The sequence below is a fragment of the Melanerpes formicivorus genome, unplaced genomic scaffold, assembly GCF_026170545.1.
Source record: "Melanerpes formicivorus ecotype bairdi unplaced genomic scaffold, bMelFor1.0.p_v2 SCAF_19, whole genome shotgun sequence".
NCBI lineage: Eukaryota > Metazoa > Chordata > Aves > Piciformes > Picidae > Melanerpes > Melanerpes formicivorus.
The window spans coordinates 6,532,594-6,550,421 of NW_027142371.1; the positions used below are offsets into that span (position 1 = coordinate 6,532,594).

General features: G+C 46.2%; 1 protein-coding gene across 1 annotated transcript; it reads right to left on the minus strand.

The window, feature by feature from the left end:
- Positions 1 to 608: 608 nt before the first annotated feature.
- On the minus strand, positions 609 to 15,647 carry SALL4 (spalt like transcription factor 4). The gene is made up of 4 exons (XM_068149946.1): positions 15,501 to 15,647; positions 4,727 to 7,261; positions 3,806 to 4,113; positions 609 to 2,785 (listed from the first exon to the last, which is right to left on the minus strand). Exons 1-4 carry the CDS (start codon positions 15,568 to 15,570, stop codon positions 2,363 to 2,365), a joined length of 3,336 nt encoding a protein of 1,111 aa, XP_068006047.1. The 5' UTR covers positions 15,571 to 15,647; the 3' UTR covers positions 609 to 2,362.
- Between the last annotated feature and the right edge of the window lie 2,181 nt (positions 15,648 to 17,828).

Consider the following 17,828-nt stretch of genomic DNA (forward strand, 5'->3'; position numbering starts at 1 on the left):
AGCTTGTGGTAGAACCTAGAGAGCAAATGTTCCCTGTCTGCTTTTTTCCTCAATCCAAGTATGAGCCTTGTGCGCAAGGGGCACCAAGATTGGGCAGCAAAGGTCGCATACCTTAAGGACACACTGATTCTACACAATTTTACTCTACATTAGCTAGTTTAGGTTGCAACTATCAGAATCTCAACCATTTTCCATCATCTCAGGGCTGCTCCCAGAACATTGTTTTCCTTTGCTCTTTAGGAGAGGCTGTGTCATTTTTCTATGTGACATCTTCAGGCACTGGCAATCTGACAACATAGCATTTCGCTTCCTAGGGTGATTACAGTACCAGAATTGCTGCACATCTCATCTTCATTCTATTTTAGTGTGTGAATCAACATCCCTGGCAAGTCCCAACCCCTGTATCAAACTCCAACTGCTCAAGAAATCGATCTAGAGACTCCTCCACTGCCACCCACTTACTTCATTTTAAGTAGCAAACTAAAGGCCTGGACCATTGATTTGAAAAAAGTCACTGGTGTGAGGCAGCATGCTGCCTCTTCAACCTGCTCTTCAGGAGACAAATACTTTGCCACAAAAATTTAAGCACCAAGTGTGAAAAAGCCATCCCAAAATTTATTCTCAAAATGTCAACAGAAATGCATCAGTAGATATTCAAAACTACAGAGTTCTTAAAAATCATACATTCACAATGCAGAAACTTGACAACTGGGATGCCTTTTGCATGGTCTATGTAACAATATCCATCTTACAGTGTAAACAGGTACTGGTATGTTCTTACTTACAAGTCCAGCAGGAAAGGCACAACTCGGCATACAGAGATCATAAGCAAAAATCAGGTGCAACAACATTACACAAACTTTTGGTAATCTGCATTTTTTCAGGCCTTCCACAAGGGAGACTGGACTTGAAGATTTCCTGCAGTCAACCACTAGACTTCTTTCCATGGTTCAGTCCTTCCATACCAAATGCTCACTTTCCAGTCTGGTTTAGATCCCATTACACATACAGTTCCAGCAGACATTAAAGGAATAGTGAAAGGTCAGTCCAGTAAGTCTTCAGGTGCTTCCACTAATACATCAGGTTTTGGTTTCAGATAGTGCATGGAAGCATCTGCTTGAATCTCAGTTCATTACAGTGGTCATTAATAGAAAAATAGACACTACAACTACAAAAGGAAAAATGAGGTAGATAACTTAGAATCCAGATGACTATCCCAGCAACCTTCATACAACACACATGGATCATTAATAACCATTTTGGTAGAATGCAACTTCACAGACCACCAAGAAACTTAATGACCAGAGTAGGAATGCCATCCAAAACCCCACAAAACATTTAACCTAAGCATGAATACTTCATATTTAAATACAGGCTTACACAGGCTGATCTTCTAAATTACCCAAATGAGAGAAAAACAAAACAACCCAACCAAAACCAAAGGTCTCTCTCTTGCCAAGGAAACCAGTTCCCATGCCTAATTGCAACAGTCACCTGAGATTCCTTGCAGAGCTTTTAGACCCGACTTCCCAAGGCAAGTCTTCCCTTTCAAGAGAGGAGGAAAAAAAAAAAAGTATATACATACCCACCCATGCTCTTTTGGGGCTCTTGGTATTGAAATAAAACATCTAGGAAAAACTGCACATCTTTGGAAGTAGGAGTTTTGGCACTATACTTGAAGGACTGTCCTAATAGTAGTATTAAATAAGCAGCAGTCAACAACACAGAGAATTAATTCCTCAGGAGCAGTGATTAAAAGAAAAAAACAGCAATGTTCTTTTCACAGAACTTCCAAGGCAAAAAAAAAAAAAAACAACCAAAGGAATTTAAAAAAAATTGTAGTTTTTATACCCATTATAGTAAAAAGTACATTCAGAAACCACACAGAGCCAAAAATCCAAACAGAAAAACTATGCCTAAGAGGGTGGCAGACATTCTAGGATATTTACCCGCATTAATAGTTTCAATTTCTCAACAGTAAATAGAAGCTTTTCCATCAACAGTAGGTTGTCTCCACTCTATTCAAAACCTCCAAGTATTTCACTCTAAACAAAGAGGTAAATATTCTAACCTTTGGAATTTCAAGTTGCAGAAACTTCTGTAAGGCTGTACACATTAAAGTCACACTTAAGAACTACTTTGCAAGACCCGCATCTTTCCAAATAGAAGGAAATCCTATTCTTTATTATTCACTATTTGCAAAGCAATATCATGATTGTACTCTGGGCAACTCTTACAAAGACAACCATAAAATCATTTGCACGTCAATAGGAAAATAGGAGGCTGAAGTGGAATCTCTTAAAAATATATGTTTGTGTATATATATATTTGTTCTTTCTGTGTGTCAATTTCACTAGAGTTTTTAACTAACAGCAATTTTGTTCTCCTCGATGAAGTGAGGGAACTGGTGTTTTGGCACATTGTCTGCAGCAGCACCGCTGGCCTTCTCCGTATCAGAACCAGTCCCAGACTGGGTCCCATCAATTTTGGAGACTGTAGCAGTATTTATTGCTGAACCACCCCCGATGGTGACTGGCAGGGTAGGTAAGCCACCGCTCTGGATCACCGAGATCTCGTTAGTCTTCATTGCTATGCCATTGCTGAGTACTGCTGCATACTGATTCCATACTGTGGGGTCAATGCTCACTGAAGAAGGCATTATATCCTTTGGAAACATTTCAGATACCTTCTTGGGATCATTCCCCAGCAGAGCCATGGGGTTGTCAATAGAAAGCCTTCTTCCCCGCCTGGCAGAGTTATTCCACATGTGAGTTCCTACATGGACCTTCAAAAAGAAAAAAAGTGAAGAGAATCATCAATACTGCAGCTCTTTTGTGACATACCCAAGTTCTACTTTACCTACAGCCACGCTGCTTGAAAGAAACCACATAAGCATTTAAGCTGGCTAGTTCTTATCTTTGTTCTCTTCCTGGTATGTGTAAGATACATTCATTCTACTGCCTGACACCACCATGGCTCTCTAGAGTCTACAGCTGAAGTGCTTGGACTGCATTTTTACACTTCTTAAGTGGTGTTGGCAAAGATGCCAACACAGCAAAGATTTGCTGTGAACAGACTACATCAAATAACACCACTAAAGGCAAAAAAAAAAAACCTCACCAAGGAACTTAGAAAAAAAAGGTGTATTACACCTAAGCCAAAATCTTCAACATCACCAACGTACACTGCTCATATTTCCAGTGACTGTTCAAACTGTGGAGTATTTTCCCTCCCCATTAGCATTTATGCAAGAGGACTGAAGAGCTTCCCATAGAAAGTGAGAAGCTCCTGTGCAAGTGAGGAAGCTGTGAGTCCCTTACAAGGCAACTGGATTAATCTGACAGTAAGGACAGACTTGCAGCACTTCTTCAGCAAGCACTTAGACACAATCCCCAAGTATTTTGTCCCATCTCTGTTTTATCCCTCCTCATACTTCATGATGCTTCAAGCACTACAGTGTAATGCAAGCATTCTGTAGGCATAATTTTGTAGCATTCAAGTCCATGAAACCCCTGCCCCGACACTCAAGTCCAAAAGAAAATAAAACAGTCTGCTTAGCAAGAACTAAAGTCTTCCATCCTAAAATGAAGATCAAGGACAGTGCCGAAGACTACTGCAGGTGGTCTCAACACACTGTTTAGCAAGTTGTGTGAAGAAACCTGGGAAAGTGACAAGTCAGACAACCACTTGAGGAACTGCAAGGGAATCCAAGCTGTCTCCAAAGGCAGGACAAATATTAGCAATAATCTTTCCCTCTCCGGTACAACTTTCCCCTACAAAATGGGTCACATACGAGATGGCTCACCTTCAGGTTTCCTTTTGTTGTAAAGGCTCTCCCACAGATGGTGCAGGCAAATGGCTTTTCACCAGTATGGGTCCGTTCATGGATCTGAAGGGCACTGGCAGAGGAGAAGTTCTTCCCACACGTAGTGCAGATGTGCTGTTTGGCAGGACGGCAGAATTTTGGCCGTGGCACGAGAAGAGGGGCAACACCAGGGGAGAGAGCTGGTGGGCCAATGAAATGGCTAGTGCTAATGGGACGCTCACCATGCATCTCCATTTTTATGAGGGCTGGTGGGGCTCTAACAAAAGCAGCTGGAATGCTACTTCGACCTGAAAGGAAAGCAAAGATAATATGCACTCTGATCGCCTCCTGCTTCCAAGTCTTGCCTCACTTTTGGAACTAAAAATGCCTGAAAAGAGTGCCTGAAAAACCCTCCAAAGACACATGGCAGGGCTGGTATTAGACTTGCTAGAATGCTCTGAAAGAAATCAGTTCACCTCTACTCTTGTTGGTGAGCTTAGGAGTTAGATAGTCTCAGTTTCAGGTCAAACTTATAGCAACATTAGCTTCAATACTAATGTAATAAATAAATCCCACAAGGTTAAATGGTTTTCCATAAAACACAAGCATGTACCTTTAGAGAGCTACAAAGAGAGGGCTCATCTTTAGGGGAGACTACAAAATATACCAAGTGCACCACCCATTTAAGGACATCCATGCAAGCCCTTGCAGGAGATGACAGCATTTAAGTCTTTGAATTTTGTTACATTTTTAGTCTGACAAAGTCAGGAGAACATTACACAACATGTGCCTCTAAAGTAATAGAGGGAGGAGGGGAAAGCTCAGGAGGACCAACAGGGATCAAGACCTCCTCAAGATGGATTTCCTCCAGTGCTACCACCCCACTCACCCCAAATACTGGCAGCATTTCACATTACTCACCATATTCTCCATTTGCAAACTGTAACCCAGGCTCTTCTTTAATGAGCTTTCGACCAATATTGCCATAAGTTAAATCCAAAGCACCAACAACCCCTTCCATTTCTGCAGAAGCATTCTCAGGACCCTCTGATTTATTCCCTGTGCCTGTATCTTCTTGATTGTTGACGCTAGGTGACTTTGACCTTACGCTCTCAGCTTGGCTGTTGGCTGGGGATACAGCCTGGAGTGATGCAGACTCAGAGGCAGCAGGACTCCTGCCATTCTGGTAATCTGGATCTCCTGCCACGGAAGATGAATCATTTGTCATGCCATCACTTTCTGCTGAGCCATTGTCACTAGACTTCAAGCTACTCTGCCGCTGCAAGTTTAAAGTAGAGTTGACAATCTTCATTTGATTCTCCAGTGCTGCAATACCAGAGAAGGTGGCTGCCGTGGCTGTCAATTCTGATTGTGCATCATAGGGGGTAGGAGGTTTTGAAGAACTCCTAGGGACATCCTGAGAGTCCAGATCCTCTTCCATCTCTATGCTGTCCACAGTGTCATCTGGGCGACTGACATCTCCATTCTTCTCAGCCACAGCAGGGTCCCCATCAGTATTGTCACAGGTGTTCTCCGGCATTGGTGTATTGGGGATTTGTCCTCCCATGTGCATGCGGATGTGCTGCTGCAACACAACTGCATTCGTAAACTTCTTCTGGCAAATAGGACATGAATGTTGCATCTTTAAAGGAGTATTGGCCCGGTGGACACCATAATGAGTTTTAAGATTCCCTTTAGTGGAGAAGGCACGGCCACAGATTTTACACTTGAACGGCCTCTCTCCAGTGTGAGTACGATAATGCATTTTGAGTGAACTCTGGCAGCTCAGCACTCTGTGACAGATCAGGCACTCGTTGGGGTCAGCAGTGGATTTGTCAATGTTTTCAACCAGTTGCTGAAGCTTTGATGTTTCAGATCCTTGCTCATTTGGCCCACCTACATGGAAGATGCTCATGCTGCATGTAGCTTGTGGTGAACTTAAGCTCTGTTCTGTTCCCGATTCATGACCAACTGCCCCTGATGAGGAAGAGCCTGCCTCGCTTTCTGGAGAAGGCCTTGACTGCAGGTCACTTGAGAACGTACCAGGCAGAGATTCCTTAATGCCTGCTAGACTGGTGATGCTCTGAGGTGCACCGGCGACTGCAGAGGTAGGCAGAGTTGTTAGGAGAGGTTTGCTATCCACAATTAAGTTAGACTCATCCAGTGGCACAGACATCCCATATGGGATTCCAGTGCTAGTGGGAACATTGTCCAGGTGCTCAGGAACTGGGCAAGGATTCATCTTTATGTGGGGGTATTTGTCTTTGTGACGCTGAAAATGCACTTTAAGGTTTCCTTTGGTCGTAAAGCGGTTCCCACAAATGTTACACTTGTAGGGTCTCTCACCGGTGTGGGAACGCAGGTGAATCTGCAGGGCGCTGTCATTGCCGAAGACCTTGCCACAGAATTTACACTTGTGTTTGAAGAACGGCTCCTCTACGTTTGGTTTGCTTTCAGACACGCTAATGTTGGGAGGTTTTCCCTTCCCCTTCTTTGAGGAATCTATCACAGCAGAAACAGCTGTAAGTGGATTTTGGAAGATGACAGAGTTGGAGGACTGAGGTAGCAAAGGATTCGGGAACCGAGAAATAGAGCCTGGGAGGCTTCTGCTTGCCTCCGGCTTCAAGGGGAAGGAGGAAGAAAGCCCGGCAGCCAGCGAGCTGGCAGCTGCAATGCCAGTGTTAGAATGAGGTAGTTTTCCTTGCTTCAAGGATTCCAGTGATAGGCTCTGGCTTCCAGCTTTTTGTCCAATTAAAGCAACAGCAGCCGACAACTGCTGAGACATGTGAGCGCCCAGAGCTTTGAGTGGATCAGTAGCAGCTGCTATAGAAGGATGCAGCGCGTGGGGAGCCATCATGGCAATCTGAATGCGAATCTGCTCCGTCAACTGAATCTGCTGAAGTTGCTGCTGCTGCAAACACACAAGCTGCTCCAGGATCATGGGAATAGCATTAAAACTGGCTGCTGAAGAAGAGATGGCATCAGAGGTCCGCTGGTTCACAGCCACTTTAGTGCCACGTATCGTCTGCAAAGTCACATTAGTGTTTGGTACTTTGGATTTTGGTAGATAGCTTAGCCCAGGAGCCACAGGTGTGATGGGAGGTTCTATTTTAAGGTACATTCCTCCTACTGATTCAGCATCCATTTTTCCTTCTCTCTTTTCCATAGAGCCAGTGCAGCCCTTTGCCTGAATGTCCTTGCGTGTCCTGCTATCCATTCGATCACTTGGAAAGCTCCCGAGAGAAGCTTCAGAGAAGCTTTCAGGGGGAACTGTTCCCTCACTGTCATTCATGATTAGAACAGGTGGATTTTTAGTGCAATTTTTCTTATGCTCAAGGAATTCAGAGAGATCAAAGAATTCTGCACAGCATTTCTCACAAATCTTGGTTTCCTCCATGCGACACCTTTTGGAACTCATTTCACCATCTCTGTCACCTGGGACGTCTTGTGGACTCCCTTAAAAAAACAAAAAGAAGTCGTATTATTAACAACTAGATTTAAATTGAGCATTCCTTACTCTTAAAATCACCAACTTCACCTGAATTGCAGCTTAAAGATACAAGACACTGGAAACAAGTTTGCAGATCGATCTGAAGTCGTAGTTTTGATGCTAATTCATTTGCAGTGCCACAGAAATCTGCACCTTAGTTCAGCCTTCACTAAAAACAGCAATATAAAAGGAATCTCACAGGACTTGGTGGAAAGGAATTTATTGCAAATCCCTTTATACAGGTAGAGGGACAGTGCAGGAAGGCAGCTAGCACCTGCAAAACAGCTTTAAAAGAAACACAACTCAAGAAGACAGAGGAGGTGTCATAACATTGAGCAGAACTCCACAAAACTTGGTTAACCAGGAATTACAAGCTCAAGTATAAGCATGAAACACCCCACAGAGATTCACAGAGTCATAGAATCAATAAGTTTAGAAGAGACCTCAAGGATTATCAAGTCCAACCTGTCACCCAAGACCTCATGCCTACTAGACCATGGCACCAAGTGCCACATCCAATCCCCTCTTAAACACCTCCAGGGATAGTGACTCCACCACCTCCCAGGGCAGCCCATTCCAACAGCTAACAACTCTCTCTGTGAAGAACTTTCTCCTCACATCGAGCCTAAACTTCCCCTGGCGCAGCTTGAGACTGTAAGACTTCATGTAAGACTTTAAGAATTTCAGAGCAGTTCTTGGCTGTACACTGATCTATTAGATGACATTAACTCTGTCATTATGGAAGTAGTAAGTACTGAAAAGGACTGATAACAGCAAAAGTCCAATGTTAGCTTTTAAATACGTCAAAAGTACTTGCATAAAAAAACTCTAAAAAGCCACAACAGAAATCAAAAGATAACTAACTTACAGAACCCCACATGTAGGTATGAGGCGGCATTGATACCCATGATGATTAGACAGGGATGTAACAAGTCCTGCTTGAAAAACGCACAAAGTGGTTTCAGATCTGCTCAGGACACCCTGTTTAGCTGCACCCTTCACTTACCTGCTTTTAGGGAGGGGGAAAAAGCAAAGCTGGTCTGCAAGTTCACTCCTGCCCTTCCTCCTTCAGCGCCCCACAAATCAGACCCAGCATAATTTGCACACAGACAAAACTAAGTATCATTCAAGGAAATACCAGAAAGCGAAGAGAAGTTGAGAAATTCTACACCAAAACAGGATGTTTTTGCTCAGTGTAGCCATCCTTCAAACAACAAACTCACACCCAGTTCCAGGCAAGCAAGCACTCAGGGAACGGGAGGCAGGAGGTTCAGGAGGCAAAACTGAGGGAAGCAGGAAGGACTACAGATGCATTACATCAAGTCAAATGTCCAGCAACTCACATTAATTGGCTCAACATTGATGGGTGCCAAGGGTGCAGTAACCAGTGCATGTACTTCACCTCCTGCGCTCAGTGGGACACAACTGTTTCTCAACCACAACTAAGAATTTGTATTGTGAAACCTCTTCTGTTCAAGTCTTACATCTCCAGTAATTAATTTTGGGTCTCAGCTCTAGTTCCATATTACTACCCCAACTGAAGACTCTGCAAGCACCGGAGCTATCTGCGGCTTTCATTTTAAAGGTGTAGCGGAACCACACATCTGATACATGCGTATAATATCCTGTACATGGCAGGGTGGAGGGGAAACACGTCCAAGCAACACCTCAAGCATGCTGGTTTACTGTTTTGGGGTAGTGTAAAAGCTCTGTAAGGGAGGATATTGCAAACCTTGACATTTTTTAGGTTAACAAGGCTATTGTATGTACATTCAACAAATCAAAACTTCAACACTGAGTAACAAAGTGTACCTGAAAGCTTTTTCTTAAAAACTAATAACTCAATCAATTAAAAACCTCCAAGTTCCAGAGGCCTGCTGTGCTATAGCCTGCAGAGTGATAAATCCCAATCTATATGACTGCAATAATGTTAATCACATACACTGCAGGGTTATAAGTCTTTGAATAGGGAGGAAAAGTGCTCTCGGCACAGCTATGACCAAAACTGTTAGGATCCTTCAGATCTCAAGAGAGAATTAAATACTTCCCACTTCAACCCAAACTTCCACAAATGAAACAAACAAGAGCTGAAGCTTATGTGTGTGTTAACATACATTTCCTACCTCAAATATCATTAAATTGATGCCACTGAAGTCAGTAACTCCATGGGGAAAAAACAGAGCAATCCAGTTGACAGACAAGAACAAGTCATACATGATTCAGAGCTTGGTCAATTGTAAGCAGAGTCAACCAAGGTCAAGAATACATGTTTTTAAACTCCTCTTAGCAAGAGTCTAATCAGACATAATGGGAAAGCAAGCACTGGTGTTGAAAAATTACAAGAACCTTCCATGACTACTCTGTCCTTTGACTCATGGTCTTTACTTGACTATTTTCCTAACTATTTCCATCCAACAAGTGTTTCACAGAACAGGCTAAACCATCAAAACCTCCTTATCAAATCCTTTAGCATTAAGGGATTTAATGGTCCAACCTTCCACACCTAGTTGTACAGTTTTCCTGTGTTGCAATATAACCTTAGGCTTCACTTTAGAAAGTACAAAAGCTCTTCCTTCTACAGTTTGTCATGCACATGCATTTCACACTGCAGTTTACACCTCTGCAGTGGCCATACAAAATGTTTTGAGTAGAAAACGTCAGCATGAAAGACTGCTGCCCACCTGCGAGGAGATATTCCAGGATAACTACGTCTAGACAAATCCTCAAACTTTAACTGCTTCAAAGCATCTCATCATTTATCTCCCTTTCCTTGATAGTACTTTCTTGTTCATCCACTTTTCAACTAATAAGACCACACTTAATTCAAAGCTCACTTTTCCCATCTCCAGCACAGCCCATACTCCTAATTTTCGTAATTCTGAGAAGCTCCAGGTGTAACTTTTCAGATCCTAAGCACCATTTGCTACCTCAGAGAAACATACTCCAGTAAACTGAAGGCACCTGTGTTGGGCAGCAGGCAGGTTAGCAGCCCTGCCCACTCTTGCTGCCACTTTTGTTTCCAGTTCCTCTGACAGTAAGGCACTAGGCTCCAGATTCCAAATAAATGCCATTCCTAAGCTTGTTGTTACTCGCTGCATGACAAATAGGTTAGAGTTAAGCCTGGTTTTTCCTTCTACCGCAGGATAAAGTGAATATAATACCCTCCTCTACCTCAAAAAGGGTTATTTTTAAAATATACAGTCTATAGAAGCATGACACTTGCTTGTGTAATAGCTGGGATAACAAAGGAGCACTTTATTCTTTCTTAAAAAACCCAAACAGCTTCTGTGAAGCTCTTCAAGTTGATTTCCAGCTACATCCTTTCCCCAGGATGGAAGGAGCAAACGCCTGCAATCAGCACCTCATTTACCGTGCCCTCTCCCGCTATCACTGACGTGAACTTAATGCTCTGAACTGGTAAGGCTTCTCTGCAGAGAAATCTCCCCGAGCAGCCAGCTCTGCCCACCTACTGTACAAGGATTCACCGAAGAGCAGAGCAACAACTGCTTGCGGGCTTCACTTAACCCTCTCCAAAGACTTCCCAGGGATTCGACTTCTACTGGGTGCCTCTTTTTTTTTTCCTTTTTTCTTTTTTTTGAAACGTTTCCCCACCCCCGAATTTCAGGAATGTTATCTCTCAGCATCTAGTTATCCAATAAGTAAGAAGAATGCAGTAAACCCAGCAGGGGGGGTAGATTGAATCACTGGCAAATGGATGGAAAAAATCCACTATTGTGTAGGACAAGGCGGTCATCGACAAGGAAGGCTGATAAAATCCAAACAGCTCGAATTATTATTTTTTTTCCCCTAAGGGGAAAAAGTGAAAAAAGGAGTAAAATAAATCTGGCTGATGTGATTTCAAGAAGTGTGCTGCTGGTCTACCACTAATCTCAATTAGTGACGTTTTCCCCCCACTCTTCCCAGTTGTGATAAAATTATATTTCACTGGAATTGGAAGGAAATGGTCAAAGTTTAAGCTTCCCCCAGTTTACTGCCTTTGATGATCTTACTTCTTCCACAGACATTTGAACAACTGTTTTTACTTTCACTTAAACTTTACTTGTTACTAACATAACCACACACTTCCCCAGTTAAAATTAACCCATGGAGGATTAGCAAGCATCCATTCCAGTCCTAGATGCGAAAACCTTTGCCATCAGCTCTCTGTTGCTCTCTGGCATCATGCTTCCTCCGTTTTATTTTCCTTTTCCCAGCCGAAAAGCTAGGGCTTCCAAGAACTGTAAACTATGCAGATTCTTGTCTTCTCCAACTATAAAACACCAGCTAATGCATTTTTATTTAGCTGTGACTATGACAAAATCACCTCCTTGCTTAGGGACAATACACAAATCATTGATTACAGAAATATATCCAAAGGCCTTGATGTTTTCTACACTGAACTAAATCAGCAGCATTTATCTGCCCCAAGAATAGGCCAGAAACGTGTTTCACACAACAACCTGGGCTTCACGTGCTTTCAGGCTCTTTCCCAGGCTTTATTATCTACTGATTCATCCTTTTGCCTGATCACCTATCCAAGAAAAATATTCAGCCAAGGCCGAAATAAACTATTGTCAATAAGAGGCTCTGAGGAGCAAAAATGTGCCCAACCACGCAGCAAAAGTCCGGCCCAGAGCGCGAAGCTTCCAAAGGAGGACACGGCGCTGGCTGCAGCCCTGGCCAGAGCCAGCCCCGCTCTCCGCCAACACCAGCCACTTCCCGCAGCCAGCTGAAAAGGTTCGACCCCCACCCAGTGTTTCTGACCACCCCTCTCTCCAAGATGTCGGCGCGTTACCTGTAGAGGCGCGGCCGCAACCCCGCAGCCGCGGTCCAGGCGGCGCTCGGTCGGTGGAGGGCACTCACGCCCCGCGCTGCCGCCCGGCCCCCGGGCGGTGCTGCCTGGTGGAGCCGCCCCGGGGAGCGCGGCCAGGCTGCCCCGGCGCTGCCATCCCCCACCAGCATCCACCTGAGCTCGGCAGCACAGACACTGCCCGTTAATTTTAAGCAGAAAGTGTGTCTCGAGCTTGCCTCGGGATAAAGCAATGACAATAAAAAGAGCGGTGTTTTAAAGCAGCAGCAGAGGCCACCCGCCCTCGGCCCTACCTGCTCGGCGGCCGCCGGTCCTCCCGCCGGCGCGGCCCCGGACCACACTTAACACTAGTACAGTGTTTAAGACCAAGCTAAACGGCACAAACCCCGCTGCCAAGGTCAATTGCATGAGAGTCCTAATTGTAAGCCTGACATCAACTTACCACCCACAGCAAGCGGGAGGAGGCAAAGGTTAGAGCAGCAGCTCTGTCAAAACGTCACATGCTGCCGAGCCCAGCAAAAGGGCTTCATCACTGCAACCAATATAATGTTTCACTTACGTAAAAGGAAAAACAAGCCCAGCATTGCCCCCCTCCCCCCCCCAATCCCCCGCCCCGGGGTCTCCTAGGCACCCTCACACCGCTTCAACATCGCAGCTCAATGCACAGCCTGGGGAGCTGCTCCAGGCCGGGTTTACCCCACCCACGGGAGCTTCGGGCCACCTGAAATACATATAAAATAAAACCACCACAAAACTTGGCTTCCGTCGTTAAAACAGACCCCTCTCCACTTCCGCAGAACTCAAAGCACGAACTAGAGTTTGAAATTAAGAACATCTCCCAATTTTACTCTGAGAAAGCGTTTATTACTGTATTTAACGCAAAATTTGTTTTTTAATGGCAGCAATCCAGCACAATTGGCATTTTCAATCTCTTTGTGAAAATGCTAATTTTCAGTATGTCCTACTATTCTCCAGTGACCACCTGCTGATTTTTTGACCTGTTAATTGCTCACCAGGTTAGCAGAACCGTTTCTTACCGCGCTACATTGTTCATAGAGGTGGGTCCCAAAATTGCTTTGGGAAAAAAACAAAACAACCACTTGCAAAATATTAGATAGGGGTTAATTTTATTATCGAGTACATATGTAATCGTAATAATGCCGCAGGTATTATTAATCCCTGAGGTATTTCGACTTTGCTATGCACCTTCATCACTCGTCATTTACGGGCACACCTGGAACGGGGAGTATCAAGCCCCTTTTGGAGATCTGCGGCCGGTAAGAGCCACGGCAGCCGCGATTTGTATTTCTGAGAGCAGTACCGGAGTTTCAGTGCAGGGACCGGCCTCTCCGCTGTCCCAGGGCCACGGCGGAGGGTCCCGGCGGACCGGCCGCGGGGCGGCGCACGCCAGCACCGGCCCCTCCAGTCACCCTCGGCCACGCCAGAGCCCCACAAAAGACACCCTCCCAATCGGAGACGGCAGGAGAATCCCCCCGCCCCAAGAAGAACTAGAGTTTCCCCAGGTCCCCCTGGCCTCTGCATTCGCTGTCCCAGCTCCCGGAGGGATTTCCATCCAGGGTTTTGTTGTTGAAAGAGGTGGGGTGGGGAGGGGGAAAAAGCCCCAACAAGAAGCAGCAAGCAGCTGGGCATTACCCCGGAGAGCACGGTGTGTAGCGATCCTCCCCCCCTGCACACCTCCCCCCGCCCAAGCGGGCCGCATCAGGAGTTATTAACCCTTTTGTTTCAGCGCATACTCGGAGGTGGCTTTCCAGCAGTGGGCAGCGATTTACATGTGGAAACATCACCTCCATCCCCCAACCTAACCATATGCACAAAGGAAAACAGTCATGCATTAAACATGGGATTTATTGCCTTCTGGCCAGCTTGCTGTTTCTTAAGTCACCATTAACCGGACCCAACAATTGCACATTTCGACTCAAAGAAGAGAAGGGGGAGGAGGCGAAAAAAAATTAACAGCCTTAACCTCCTGGGGGCTGGGAATAAGCAGCTCCTGTAACGTGCATTGGTATCGATCAGTTCTAGGGATGGAAAAAAACCTCACAAAACCAGTCCCTTAGGAAGGGAAGAGAACCCCACAAAAAGTTCTTGGGGGACATAGATACGCGTTTTTGCTCAACAACCACAACTCTTTTAAGAAATGCAGCCCAGGTCAGCTCACCGCCAGTCTCCCCTTACCCACCCAGGACGTGCCCTCCCTCCCGGCTCCACTCGCTCCGGAGCAGGACGGGCACCGCGGGACCTTCCCCAGCTCGGAGGCACCAAGGGCAGGAATAGCGGGGATAGAGCCCGCACCGGAGCCCGGGGAGCCGCCACCTCCGCGCAGCGCGGATGCGGGAAGATGCTGCTCCGTCCAGGAAAGCCAGGCACGCTCTGGCTGCCCCGACTCTTCCCCGCTCCCGGGAGAAACCACTGGTAAGAGACTGCAGCTGCACGCCCACCCGCGCCAGCAGCTCTGGGCTCATTTGAACCCAAATGTGTACTTTTCTCTGAGGCGCACAGCTGCGAGCTCCCCTAAAAGGAGGGACAGCGATTTGCGGTAGCGAAATCCCCCACGGCGCCCAAATACAAAGCGCTCACGCACACCCCACATTAGCTCACCGGAGTTATTTTAGGAAGTCGGAAATCAAAGATGGCTGGAGGTCAAGCTACAAAAGGTCCAGGGCGATTGTGATCTCCAACAAAAATAGTCCGAGCGGATTATTTTTCTTTTGAAACTCTACAAAAATCCTCATCTAAGTACGTAGAAAGTGTTAAACAGTCCAGGGAAACCAAACTCGAGCCATTTCCTATCTGTACGAACATTGCCTGCAATTTCCACCCCCTCCGTTACCCCCCCACCCCCCCCGACCCGACCTCTCCGCCTTGGGAGGCTTTGGGGGTCACCTCCCATGAGGCTGCACCCCCAGCGCAGTTGCATCGGGGCCGGTGGAGCCCCGCGCACTGCACGCGGGAACCGGCGCAGGCTCCGCGAGACCGAGGGTTGGGGGGTGCACGGGGGGACCCGGCAGCCGGGCAGGGTCAGGGACCCTTCGGCAGCACCTCGCTTCGCGAAAGGCTGCGCTTCAGAACGGCCCAAAGCAGAGTCCCCCTGCTCTTGGAGGAAAAATAAGAAGGGGCCAGTGCCTCCGCTCAGCTCCGCGGTACACCGCGCTGGAGCCCCGTGGGGAAGTAACTTTCCTAAAAAACCTTCAGAGACTGGGGCTCCGCTTCGGGTAGACCCGGGGAAGGGGGGAGGGGGGGGGAAGCGCGGGGGGTGAACCACGAGGATAGAAGAAGCCCCCCGGCAAGAGCCCCTCGCCGCCCCGACCGCCTCCTCCGCGCATCAGGAAAGTTGGGACCCGCCGCGGCTCCGCGCCCTCCTCTGCGCTTCTTACCACTTGCAGCATCTGGGGGCTGCTCCTCGGAGTTGATGTGCTGGGGCTTCGCCTGCTTCCGTCGTGACATGGTGCACCAGCATCGGGAGCAAAATAGTAGCAATTATTTTCCTCTTCACAACAAATTCCTAGAGTTGGGAAATTACCCCCATTGGGCGGAATGCGCATGTCAGAGTAATTATGATTATCAATAATGCATTGCGATTTATCATGGGTCCCTGACAGCTGATTGGCCTGAGTCCAAGGGCTCACAGATTATTCAAATAAGGTCCATTGATCAGGGCGCAGCGGGGCACGATGGGCGATGTAGTCCTGGCCCGGCTCGGCCCGGCCGAGCGACAAAGGCGTGAGCCCTGCCGGGACCGGGGCCGCCCCCCCAGCAGCCCCCCGGGCTGAGTGGGGGCAAGATGCAGCCTTGAGAGTAAACAAACAAGCCGGCAGCCCGACTTTGCAGGCTGGCGAGGGATAATACGCTTGTTATCTCACCTGCGCTTTTTATATTGTACTTGAAAGACTTTTCGCCCCCCCTTCTTCCCCCCCCCCCCCCCCTTCCCCTAAAGCCACAGAAGGCCAAGACAAAGCTAATTCTTCCCTTTGTCGTTAGATAAGGTGGAAAAGGAAAGAGTTGTGATTGTCCGAATGGCCGAGCCCGGGGTCTCCTGGTAGTGTGGGCAAGTTAAGGGGCTTCAAAAGACGATCCAGACGGCGCGTAATTGCGCTTGGCGTTGGTGCGTTTGCTTAAAGACTTCTTTTTAAGTCTCACTTACTGGGAAGACGAAAAAAACTGAGTGACTAGTGTTTTCAACAGCAAGTAAAAACGCTAGATGTGTAAAATGTTCACGTGAAAAACTTCATGCAAGTGAAAAAACCCAGCACTTTCAAAGTGCTTTCCTGTAGTAAGCTGACAGTGGAAGTACGCAGTGCAATCATTTTCAGTTTTACTCCCCACTTATGCTGTTGGGTTCCGTATGAAATTCTGTCACATTTAAATCCTCCTCCACAAGCCCCAGCTAGGTTGGTGGCACAGTGGAGGTAGAGCCCATGTGGCTAAATGTGAGCAGGACCCAGCTCAGCCAAGATTCAGATTTACTTTGCAGTAAAGCTCCCCAGTGTTAGTCACCTCTACGCCATCCATCTCCATGGTAGCCATCTGGACCTTGCAAAAGAACAATGTGAGGTTCCTTGATTATATGGAGGTGTGGATTGCAAAATCCTCATGGGAGACGTGATTGCTTTCTGTTTTCACATAGAACAGCCCCCCTCTCCCAGATCTGTATGAAATCAGTTGTGAGAAGATACTGGAGAGATTGATTTGGTGAAGAGATTATTTTCTTAATTTGGAGGATCAGGGTACTGGGTAAGGGTTCAGAAGTTCTAGGTTCACCCAAAGTCAGACTCAATATGGACTTGCTATTGCACATCAGCAAACAATTTCCTAGAGTCCATGCCTCAGTTTCCCACATGTGAAGTGAGGATAATACTTCCCTAGCCACAAAGCTGCTGTGAAGATAAATATCCATCAGCGATGGATCCATCAGGAGGGTGATGCAGAGTGGAAACCCCAAACCTTTCTAGACAGCAGGAAGGGGAGGGAGGAAGCAATAGTAACTAACAAGGCCACGCAATTGCCGCAGAAAATTGCACAACACCACAGTCTCATTTTATTTAATGGCATTTTTACCTTGCAGAAATCCTGGGCTTTTAAAAACTCTTACTGTGTTCTGAAGTTTGTTCCTCTGCATACAGTTGTGTCCGTGGTACTTCTCAGGATTATGTTGTTGGGGTTTTTTATACTTGAGGAGTGGGAAACTGTAGTTTGCTTGGGACAGGCATGAAGACATCTTAACATTGCAAACCTAGGTAAACAGTGCATCCTGATTTAATTAGTTATATATCCTCTTGAGGTTTTTATGAGACATTGTTTTTATAGTGTCTCATAAGCGGTTTTACTTTGCTAAGGATAATACAAAACTCAGAAAAAAGCCTTGCAGAGTTATCACTGTCCTCTTTGGACAATTATTGAACATGAAGGTCAGGGGACAGATTTTGTTTTTCAGGCCACTTTCCTTGCCCTTTCCTCTACACACAAATAATGGTTTTACAACCCCCTCCCCCCTTGATGCTCGTTAATGGATAGATTACATCAAAAGAAACTCTGTATTTACTAACATAAAATAGAAGAGATGAGTGGATATTTAACATCACTGACCATTTTTATCTAGTGATTAGCCCATCCCCATGTTGCCCAAGGAGCTTCTATATATTTGTTTGTTTAAACAGCAGTTAGAAATGCTCTTTGTTTCCAAAGTGTGTCCTGAGGAAATAGAC